Source organism: Lytechinus variegatus, chromosome 17, assembly GCF_018143015.1.
Source record: "Lytechinus variegatus isolate NC3 chromosome 17, Lvar_3.0, whole genome shotgun sequence".
In the NCBI taxonomy this organism is placed as follows: domain Eukaryota; kingdom Metazoa; phylum Echinodermata; class Echinoidea; order Temnopleuroida; family Toxopneustidae; genus Lytechinus; species Lytechinus variegatus.
The window spans coordinates 2,074,575-2,086,789 of NC_054756.1; the positions used below are offsets into that span (position 1 = coordinate 2,074,575).

Below are 12,215 nucleotides of genomic sequence, written 5' to 3' on the forward strand. Positions count from 1 at the left end.
TGATTTTTTTGCCCCTCTTTCTCATTGTGCATAATGCTTTTAGGGCCTTTGGCAGCCATTTTGAATATCTAAATATAACATTCATCACATACATGGCATATTAATAATATATTTCGTTAACAATTATGTTTTTAGTCAGTATTCCACTCGTTTAATCTTAATAATATGCATTTTAGTGATCACTCTTGTGAATTTTTTGGCCCCTATTGCCATTGTACGCAATACTGTTGGGGCCAGTGGCGGCCATTTTAGATATCAAAATACAGAAATATTCCCATTTATGATATAATAAATGGTATATCTCTTTAGTAATAATGATTTGCATATATCACTTCGTTCATACATCGCGATTTCTTTGCGGTTTAGTGCTCACTTTTGTGAAAGCTAGTTTTCCATATTCATATCGTACATAATATAGTATACAATGGACTATGGCGGCCATTTTAAATATGAGGAAAATAAATATTTTGTCAAAAATTGTTTTTTCAGGGAGTATCTCACTCCTGCCACACAATTTCATGCATTTCGTAGCTAGTGTGCGGACAATTTTAGGATTTTTATGGGTAATTTGCATATTTTGGCGGCCATATTGGATTTTGCCAATTTGCGGAAAATGCTCAAGGTTACACGAGTGGCATCATTCAGATTCGTAATCAGCACCCTCGAATTGACAAGAAACCATCAAAAAATATTGTATATATAAAAAAACAAGGTTACGCCTCTTCTATCCTGGACTAATACATTAACTTCCCTTAATTCGAACGTCATAATTTTTTATGAATTATAATGACAAGTATGATCATGATAAGGAGGGAGTACATTATTATTATGATCATGATTCTGGTACCATCGAAACTCGCGCTAGCATTGCTGATATAGTCCTTATAGCACTTGGTCTTGGTCTACCCCCATCATGGTGCATTTGACCCCCCCCCCATTGAAGAGAAAAGAATAGTAATAGAGAAGGGTGAAACATGACATGTTTATAAAGTATCACGTCAAAATATAACACAAAGTTACATTTTTGTATTGAATTCAAAGGGTAAAAAAAGATTGCTTGCTCGTAGCTTTTCAATAGTAATAATTCTGTCCTTTTTTTTGTGCAATCGTGTCCCCCGTACAAATTTTAGACTGGTTATGGAACTGACCCCCCCCCCCAAAAAAAAAAAGTAATCATAACTTAAAGGCCTAAATGTAAACAAAAAAAATTAAATACTCCCATCAGGGAGTCAGGGACCAAACTTAATTGTGTCAGTTATCCAATCCCATGAAAACCGACACTGGACACCCATACATACATGGCGGTGAAAGCGAAAATGGGGGGGGGGGGGGGTATGCCCCCAAATTCTTTGGCTAGGATTTAGCATCAACTAGGATATAATGCTGGGGTGGTACATCCGATACATCGCCGAAATTCAGCAATAACATCCAGACTTCATGACACATACGTTATCAATTTTTTTTCCTCCCGTTCTTTTTTTATGATCCTAGATCTTAATCCGGAGGTCTTTTTATGGGCCTAATTCCACTTCTCCTTATCCCTTCTACTTATTTTAAATTCAGCTTCATCGTTATCACATAGGCCGATCCAGGGGGCGAAGTACCCTGGTCCCCATATAGTGGCGGAGCAAAATATGACTATATAAGTTTTTTGCTCGCACTTGCATGTTTGATGTCGAGATACAAATCTTCCTCAATAGGCCGATATCGTATGCATATATATGTATATATTTATATATATATACTTTTCTTTTCTAATTATGATTATGATGGTGATGCTGTTTTGTGCGCGATTACATGCACTACTACAATCATGAATGTTATAATTTCAGTTCTTGTCATTGTGAGCATTCTTGTATGGATCCCTAACTTGAGAAGACGTATGTTTCACGTCGAAATTTTGGACTACAAAATAAACTGTTGGAACTAAATATGCATTACCACTTTGCCTCATTAATATCATCTATGTCCAACACGCGGAACTTTATGTAACATCGTTATATATGCATATATATATATATATATATGATATACAAAACCTATTTCAGCTCGGACATCGATCGAGCTGTTGTTATTTTGTTTGATTTACATTTTTTTAATTGCAGCCGTAATCCGTTTTATGGTATCATTATCGATGCAGCTCATGTACGCTACGCGCTAGCATTATTTGTCAAGTACCCATTCTCTAATATAGTTCTCATATATTCCATAAATTCTCAAAATATTCCTATTCAGGTCTAATTGTCAAAACCTATCAGCTAGCGCTGAACGCTCGCATTTTGATTGGTGAGAAATTTAACTCTAAAACAAACTATTCAAAATCCCTTTTCATGACAATTCATCAAAATATTTGGTTCGTGATTTGTGCTTTCTATTCATTAATACACAAATGCTTAGAATATCCAGTTTTCCGAACTTGATATCAACAAATTTCTCGCTCTCACCGGGCTTATGAGATAAGATAACAATTTCATAAATTTCTAACAATTATATTGTCCTTTTTTCAGAATGTCGACAAGTTTCATCTCGCGATTAGGGAGACTAATAGGAAGATATTTACCATTTTCATATGATGACAAAATGTCCTTAGAATATCAGCTCGCGCTTCGCGCTCGAATATCTTAAGTGCGATCTAACTCCAATTTACAATTGTCATTGTCAGTGTTTGAAACTAGTGCTTATATTGACGTTTTCATATCTAATATCAAAAATATTCTGCTCGCACTTCGCGCTCGCATTATAGATGTAGGAAGATACCTAATTATACCCATCTTCACGAATTACAAAATACGAATACGATGGCATGTGTTCTACCTACGTTTAGCAGCACCCATCCATCTTCTCAGGGCATTCTCCCCTTTCTCTTTTTTTTTTTGGGGGGGGGGGTGGGAAGGGTGGATATATTTTGGGATATATTTTAGGACGGTTTGTTTTGTCCTATACAAACTATATTTTTTGATATCTTCGTATTTTATATTTTGTGAGTATTATTTCTCTCTCATTTATTTATTTTTTCTCATTTGATTACATATGTCTGTATTTGTACTCTGTTAATGGTTTTGTTATCTATTTTTGTGGGGCCCACATTGTACAAGCATTGCTTTTTAGTGGGTCCCTCCATTTCCATCTTAATTTAATTTCTATTGAAAAATAGTATACTTATTTAAAACCTCCAATGTGTTGCCCAAATCGTGTAATTTTTTTTCACAACATAGGTATTATTATTTTTGTTTCTTTGCAATGGATACAAATACTTATTTTTTATATATATATGGTATACAATTTGTTTTTGTTTGATGGAAGTGAAATAAATAAAATTGAATTGAATTGAAATTGAATACTAGTCATGCTAGTAGTGTCCCGATTTTAGCTCTAAATCTCAATTTTTCCCATCGCGCTTAGCGCTCGTATTGTTTAGTTATATACCTATCCAGTTCAGGATTACAGAAAATGCATAGAATGCAAATTTTCTTGGTTTGAATGTCAAAAATGATCGGCTCGCACTTCGGCTGACATTACTCGATTGTTGAAAATAGGCCTACATGTATGTATCGTCATGGCTATACTGCAATCAGAACAGGTACCCTTCTATCAGGCTAGCGCTTCAGATTCATGTTCGCAGTAGTTATTAGTTAGATATACGAATCTTGCTCAGGATCAAAACCACTACTCAGAACGTTTTTTTTTCAGGAAAAAAAAAAACATTTCCAAAAAAATTTAGCTCTCGATCGCTTTACGCTCGCACCATTGAATAGGGGATTATAGGATTAAACATTTATGTTGTATTATAAGAATAAAGCTGACTGTTACAGGGGCCACGGAATGGTTTTCAAAGGGGGGATGACCACGCAAAAAATCGTAATCCTATGGTAATTTTTAATTTTTACGTTTTTGTACACGGTTTTGGAAAAAAAATTGGGGGGGGGGGGTAAATTCCCAAGCCCCCCCCCCTCCCGCTTATAGCGATCGATCGGCGTGGAAAATATGGGTGAAAAATCCCCCCCCCAATATTGGCGAAAGCTGGATACGTCCCTGCTATCATATTAGCTCGTTCCATTCTAATTTCCTGTTTCCTTATTCCTCATTTCCTTCCCCTTCACGGGATAAATTCCCGTTCCATTTTCCAATCTCTTATATATATATATATATATATATATATATTTAATCCCCATCATTTATCAGTATTTCGAGATTTTTCTTTCTCACAGTAGCCTACATCTCTTCATTTTCCTCTTTCCTTCCCTGTCTTCCCACCTTCCTTCTCTCCATGTTCTTTCTTTTCCCTTTCTTGTCCATTTTCTTGTTTTCTTCTCTTCTTCCTTTTGTTTACCTCCCTTTTCTTTCTTTTCTCCCTTTTCCCCATTTCCCTTTCCCAATGCATGCGTTGAAATATGACGTGAAAAACATGAACACAATCATCGTACACCATTATGTCGTACACGCAAAAATGTGTATGTGAATGTTTTGCTCAGCGAGCGTGGCCAATGTCGATCGCAGTGTATTGCAGTGCATGGAGTAGATGTATCCCGCGGTTCAACCAATCTTGCATCTTATCGTACGAGAAAAATTGTAGCCAAAATTTTCACAGAAACATCTCCAATACGTTTTCATAAACATACGTTTACATGAACGTCAAAACAAACTTAGGTAACATGTGAACTACAGGTTGGACGGACAGCGTAAGGGTAAGAAGGTCCACATATTTTTGTTATATTCTCTATGCTAATCAATCTATTTACAATGTTTCCGTTGCCTGTACTGTGCTCCTCGCCGAACTCGCTGGGGGGAGAAACTCAACGGATGCCTTGCTATAACAAAGATTGACAAGCGTATACACGTATACACCCTGGCTTGGGCCTTTGTCATAGGAAGATGTGAATGTATAGTATGCTTGTATGTTGATTCTCATTTCTTTTTATTGTTATCTAATTAAACTCATGTGAATCTGGTATTTATATTGTGGACAGATCTTGAATCCAGATATGCACACTATTCATATCTACAATTTGCATTATAGGATTTGGGCCCTACATTGCATCCATTGTTGAGCTATACATACAGGCATGTAGGATGTGTGTAAATCCATAGGGCACTAGACATTAGGAGTAACATTAGAAATGGTCATTACATAACACATCTGTATATTTCATGCATTTCTTTGTGATAAAGTGAGTGTACAGATGTTGAAGAAAAGCCAGGAAGGTAAATTATGTTGTAGTAAGTCACCCCCACCCCCATACAGGTTCACTACCGACGGGGCTATCAAGAGAGGGCGCTGGACCACTTGGGATACTGGAGCCAGACGAACGTTGTATTTGAAGCTGGAACTGAACGAAGAACACACACCTGAGGAATCTCTACAGATAAACCCAGGTATTTATCTGTTTTACGTTCACTTGGTTTCATATACCACACCTAGTGGTCAAGCTAGGGGCGCGACCGCTACAGTGGCGCTGCGAGCCTGACTGTGCTTGCTTTTGCGGGCATTTTAGAAGAAAAATAAAAATAAAATTAATTTGGGAATAATTGTCTCGCGGCGAGCTAACGGCCCCCTATTGCGCATCGGTTGAGCTGATCCCTATGCCCCGCTGCGTTGGGGGGAAATGGTCGCCGCTCGAGTGAGATTAATCAGTTTTTGCTTGGGCTAATCAGGGCTGATAGGACTAAATTTAAAGTCTTGTCATAATAAGTATATTCTATGAATATTGTCCCTTGTTATATGTTTGCGTTTGTCCTGAATTGAGACGTTGAGTCTTGATTTTGGACATTTTTATGCAAGCATCCCCTCTCTTTTTTGGTCAGGTTTCCGTCGCGGGGACTGATGGTAGTTCCGGTCCCGTGACGGAAAATTCCATTAAAGCAAGGAGAATACACGTGTTGTTGTCTTGTGAGTTTGTTTTTAGTTTGGTGCTTTTATATCTGTTTTCAGTTGTGGACGAGTGCTTTACGTTGATGTGATTGTGTGTTTTGACTGTGATTTCGGTGGTTTCGGTGAATTTTGTGTTGATTTGCGAGTGATTTGTGAGTGCACTTTTTGTTGTTGGGGTGCTTGACGCGGACGGGCACGGGTGATACGGCTGGGCTGGAAAACGGCTCGGAACGGGGATCCACGGAGCGGGGCAGCCGCGTAGGGATATTTTCCGAGTGTACGGCCAGTGCCGCCGCCATCTTGTTTTAGAATCGTCGACTCAACGTTGAGCATTTCATTTTTCGAGTGAAAATTTCTGATTTGAGATTGAGAACGATTTTGGCCTTGCGGAAGGTGCTAGAGGCAAGAAATAGGTAGGAAATTGATTGTATTATTTTCCGATTATAATATTATTAGTGCAGTGGTTGTTTTAGCGTGTTGTTTTGCTCCTCGAAGCTGGGTTCATTGTTCGATATATCTAGATTAGATCTAGAACACGGGTAGTCCCGTTCGTTCATTTTCGGGTGGGCTAGGACGTGTGTGTGTGGATATACTGTGTAGGGTGTTTGCGGCGTAGGTGGCGTAGTGTGAGAACCCACCCACTCACTGTAGTGGGGAGTTCAGAAAAAAAAAAAAAAAAAAAATTTTTGGTGAGAGTGTGGGGTGATTCGGCGTGAATAAAATATTTTGTGTGCTGAACTTGAACTGCAGTGTGATAGAACCAGCTTCGAGGATTAATAAAATAAAGAGGTAAATTAATAATAGACAAGTTAGGCTTAAAGGTTAATATAAATATTTTTAGAGCTAAAATCATTTTGTTGGCAGTGCTAGTGTAAACTATTAGTAACAACCGGACTAAATTTAATTAATAATAAAAGCAAGAATTTTATACGATAAATTGGGCTCACATTTGGACCTAATTTTTGGAGATAGCTTTTTGGATAACTTTAGCAGGTTTTTGGTGGGGCCATTACTGTGCCTAACCAGTAACTGTTAAAGGTATATTTTTTGGACTTTTACTGTTTTTATAATTTTTGGTGGCTGAAATTAACTGGCTTTTATTAAATAAATTGGGTTTACATTTGGACCGAATTTGTTTAGATAATTTTAGTAGGTTTTAGGTCGGGCTTATTACTGGGCCTAACCATACAAATTAATTAGGGTATACTTTTAGACTTTTTTGTAAATTAATTGCTAACCGGGAATACAAGAAAGAATTTAAGAAGGTAAATTGGGTTGGATTTAGACCTAGTTTTTTGAATAACTTTGGGATAATTTTAATAGGGTTTTTGTTGGGCTTAGTATTGAGCCTAACTGGACCTAGATAGGGTAACACCAATCAGGGTAAAGACAACATGGACGGGGAAGATAAAATCCCCATTAATGTATGCTCCTTTGAGGAGTTTAGGTCGCTAGGGCTAAGCTCAGCTCTAGCTGGGATAATTCAAGGGATTAGAATGGATCATGGGGAGATAACCCCTGAGCTTTTTGGGTGCAGTCCAGTACTGTGCAATAACCGAGAGCTAGCGGCAAGAGTAGATTTCTCGGGGGGCACCCAGGGGGGAGAAACTAGTATTTTCACTACCCCCAGGGGGCGTCCCACTATGAGCACCCCGTGCAGGGAACCAGACCCGAATGGGGCGGGGCCAGGGGGTGCTTATCCATATGATCATTACCCACCTGCGGCAAGCCAGACTAGTGGGTCCTGGGGCACCAGCCCCTCGCACCTACTACGAGGTGAGCGGGGGCCCGAGCCCCCAAGCAACCGAGGGGCAAGCATGGGGGGTGGTGTAGATCCAAGGGGCAGACCCAGGCACCTCGTAGGCGAAGAGGCTAATGGGACCTATGCCAGAAGATGCGTGCAGGTAAGTGGTGATTCTAGCGAATGGTCCGGGGGAGATGACTTCCCCGCTAGACATCCCTCCCAAGGGGGGAGGCAAGGGGCAGGTATAAGGACCAGGGTAGGAGACGGAAGGGGCTCCTCAGCCCCACCCCCTACCCCAGACTACAGTGCAAGAAAGGTGCGAGCGGGTATTACGCGCCCAGCCCAGTATAGTTCATCCTCGCCGCCTAGTAGTCCGGCGGTGTCACCTGCGAACTCAAATGCTTCCTCAGGGAGGGGGACTGGTAGTGGGTTACCATATTACACGCTGCCAAAGTCCCTCACTTTCGATGGCAAGGGTAACTGGAGGGCTTTCTTCAGGAAATTCACCGCCTTTGCTGATCACCACAACTGGACGGCCACTGAGCGTGTAAGCCAGTTATATTGGGGTCTGAAAGGGAAGGCGGAGGATTATCTGCTGATGGTCTTAGACCAAGAGCCAAATTTGCTTTATGCAGACTTGATATCCAGGCTACAGCACCGGTTCGGGGAGGAAGGACTATCCGAATCCGCGCAGTTAGAATTTGTGGCGGCCAAGCAGGCACCCACCGAATCCCTGTCTGAATGGGCGGACCGGGTACTCCAGTTAGCAATGCGCGCTTTTCCAGGGGTCGATGGCCCCTACCCACATAGACAGGTGGTCCTTCGCCTGTGCCAGGGCGCCCTCAACCGAGAGGCGGGGTGCCATGCACTCACGCGAAATCCATCTACTGTGGATGAGGCGCTTAAACTCATTGAGTGGCATCAGCACGTGTACCGTGCTATGTACGGGCGCCCTAAAGCAGTGTCTCAGGTTAATGGAAGGGAGGTCCGTGAAGTGGAACTGCCCCAAATCTCTAGTAGGCCTGAATGGGAAGCGAATAACGCGGCCCTCGAGCGAAGGATAGCAAACTTGGAGCGCAAGACAGAAGAACGCTTAGGCCACATTGAACAAGACCTGCAGCGTCTGGATGGGTTGGAACAGGACCTCAAGAAGGTCCTGGAGGCTGTTCAGACTAAGCCAAAGCTAGCGTACGAAGGTGGAAGGTCACCTGGTGGTGACCGTTGCTATGAGTGCGGCCAAACTGGTCACTACAAAAATAAGTGTCCCTTGGTCCAAGAGAATAGGGCCAAGGTGCAAGTTTCTTTTGTAGAGGACCAGGAGGGAAACTCCAGCGGGTCGGAGGAGGTGGCCAGCCCCCGGCCCCCAGCGTCAGAGGCCAAATAGAGGAGCCAATGCAGGCAAATAGTTCGGAAGGGCCACCCGAAGGCCCATCCAAAGAAGTTGTAGAGAACACGCGGGAGTGTCTGTTAGTCCCGGAGGATATTATAGCTGGGATAGATGTTTATGTAGAGGGTATAACTGAAGCTGCAGTGGGGGATCCACCTGGTCCCTCGGACACCAAGATACCAGACCGGGGCGGAGCTAGTTTGGAGTCGGTTCCAAAGGCTCGCCCGGGACTTGAGTGTGCCAGCGAGGTTGAGGAGGTAGTGGAATGCACGTTGGCTTCGCGTTCTACTCTCAAGGTCTCAGTTATAGGGGGGCAGCCAGTAAGCGCAGTGGTCGATACCGCAGCCGAGGTGTCCATCATCTCGGATAGGCTCCTGCAGTCACTGGACCCCCAGCCCCCTACACTGAGGGAAGTGGTCCTGCATGCAGCAGAACGGGATATGAAGATGCGGGGGACAATCGTAGGTCCCCTTTCCATAGAGCTTGGGGACCAGATGTTCTCAGAGGAAGTCTATGTAGCTCCTATACGTGATCACATGCTCCAGGGGCTAGGCTTCCTCAGAGAACGCAAGGCTGCCAACCACCTTAAAGATCCTCACATGCAGCTGGGAGGCCAGAGAATCCCACTGTGGTACAGTGATGATCCTGGGCAGCAAATCGCCCAGGTTCATGTGCTTAAACGAGTAATTGTCCCTCCCAATGCAGTCAAGCGGATCACCGGGGTCTTAGATCAACGGTTAGGGGGTTTCATGTTCAATCCACAGGGAGGTTTACAGGTCCTGGTCCCTAGCTCGGTTCACAGGGCTGGGGATACATTGGAGTGTTATGTTATAAACTCCACTGATAGGCACCTTAGGATGACTTGTTCTGAGGTGCTGGGGGAAGCAGAAGAAATAAAGGAGGGGGAGATGGGACCTCCCACTGTGGATAAAGGGGTCCTTCAGCTAAGCGTAGATGAGGGAGGCGAGTTGCCTCCTCACTTGGAAATCTTGATCCTACGGGGGATCACTTGGCAGATTGTCCTGGCGTTCCTGGATGACGTAATTGTCCTAGGAAGGATTTTTGATGATCACTTGGACAACCTGGAAGAAGTTCTAGGTAGGTTTGCTAAGTTCGGGCTCAAATTAAAGCCCAAGAAAAGTGTCACTGGGATTGCGGTTCCCTTGTACCGGATCACGGGCAAGCAGCCGTACTATTCGGGAGCGAAACAGAGGTCCTCTGCGAAGAATAGAAGGCTTTCCAAAGCTGGGCCACATTTGGCGAGATGGTGGAGGATGTCATGCCTCTTGCGGGGCAGGCCGCAAAGGTGGGAATTCCCACTGGGCCAGGCCTGGAAGATTGCCCAGTATTTGTGCTAGTCCAGAAGGGTTCAGCGCATAGGTGGAGCCAGTCCTGTACAAGGCGGTCAGGGTGAGGCCAGTGGGCGTTACCGATGGGCCGCTGCCCATCGACCGGGTATGGGTGGAATGGGAGAAGGGTCCTACCTTTGGGTCAATCAGACTACGTGTCGAGTATTTCTGGGTGCAAGTGTGGGAAAGATTTATAATTCCCTCTAATGTACGTAAAGGGATTACACGAGCATGGTCAAGAGGGAAGGTTTCTCGCTGGTAACTTTAGTGCCGGCAAGGGTAGTCTCTTCAGTAGCTTCACCTATGGGGAGATCAGCTGAGTCGCCTCTTCTTTGTACCTTTCGTGTCCTTTTGTCTATGTTTTCTGTTGTTGTTTTTGTCTATTTAGGCCATGTAGGGAATGCTTCATGGTCCACTTTGGAGGGGAGTGTTTTAAATGGCCCTTTCCATATCATGGCAGCACTGACGCCCTCTTCCTGCACCTGGGGGACCTAGGATGGGCACTGGTGGGCCAGTTTCCCATCCGAACGGGAATGCTACGTTTTGCACAGCCCTGGTATGAGGGTGCTTCACCAAGGGAGGGACAGCGGCAGCTCACTGCTATGGGAAAGCGGAGCTTTCTGGGGAGGGGGGACCCTCCTGGGATATGGGTGTTGGTACGGGTTTTGTATTTTTATATATATATATATACGTGTATATATGCAGCTGTTTTTATACGTTTTGTACGGATTTTTTGAAAGAACCTCAGGGAGGTGTGAATATTAAGTTAAAAGTTATTACGGGTTTTAATGTTTTCAGGTTACTGTTTTTTGAAAAAGTTTAAGGTGTTGAGCAAGTTTTTTGCACAGTTGTGCCAAGCGTTTTGGACAGTTTTTTGTATATAAAAGAACAATTTGTTTGATGGCTAATTGTGGAAAAATCATACTTAATCATGGGGGAGTACAATTTTGCACAAGTGGTTTTTACCAAAATTTAAAGGGCCTTGTGCAGTATAGCAAAGGAGGTGCATGTATATGGCAAAGCGTACATGCTGTTGCTAGTAATATACATTTGGATACATTCTGCGGGGTGTTTTTTAAAACGTTTTGGAATTTCTACATGAGCTCGTTTTTGCTTGTGCCCAGCTGGGAAATGAGGTTTCCTGGTTGGAGTGTTTGGGAGCGGAAATTTTTTCCTCCCTCTACCTGATGTCTGGTTAAGAAACTCGAGGGACCGAGTTTTATGGAACGGGGGGACTGTTGTAGTAAGTCACCCCCACCCCCATACAGGTTCACTACCGACGGGGCTATCAAGAGAGGGCGCTGGACCACTTGGGATACTGGAGCCAGACGAACGTTGTATTTGAAGCTGGAACTGAACGAAGAACACACACCTGAGGAATCTCTACAGATAAACACAGGTATTTATCTGTTTTACGTTCACTTGGTTTCATATACCACACCTAGTGGTCAAGCTAGGGGCGCGACCGCTACAATTAAAAAGAAACCTTCATGTGCCATACAATACACCTTGACCATAGCCTATTACATGGGGAATTCCTTAGTGGATGAAATACCTGCCCAACTCTTCAGTAGAAGATTGTTTTTACTAGTAGACATGTTTCAATCATCAAGAGGTCCAAAAACTGAACTTCATGGCTATACAAGGCTACATAGGGGGTACTACAGGTAACAAGTTGTTATTAGTAACTAACTCTGTGTTTGTGTACCTAGGCTAGGCTGTGTAGGCTGTGCGTGTGTTTGTCACTGGGGCAATTGCTTGCATGTTGTCGTGTACGTGTTTTCGTATACCGACGAGCACGCTGCTGTAAATCGTGTATTGCACCCATCACGAGATAAAGTACACATTAGATAGGCCTTGAATCAA

General features: G+C 43.1%; 1 protein-coding gene across 1 annotated transcript; it reads left to right on the forward strand.

The window, feature by feature from the left end:
• Nucleotides 1-9,005: 9,005 nt before the first annotated feature.
• On the forward strand, nt 9,006-11,157 carry LOC121430868. Its single transcript, XM_041628291.1, has 2 exons — nt 9,006-9,359; nt 9,390-11,157. The coding sequence occupies exons 1-2, from the start codon at nt 9,006-9,008 to the stop codon at nt 10,356-10,358; spliced, it is 1,323 nt and encodes a 440-aa protein (XP_041484225.1). The 3' UTR covers nt 10,359-11,157.
• The last annotated feature ends 1,058 nt before the right edge of the window (nt 11,158-12,215 follow it).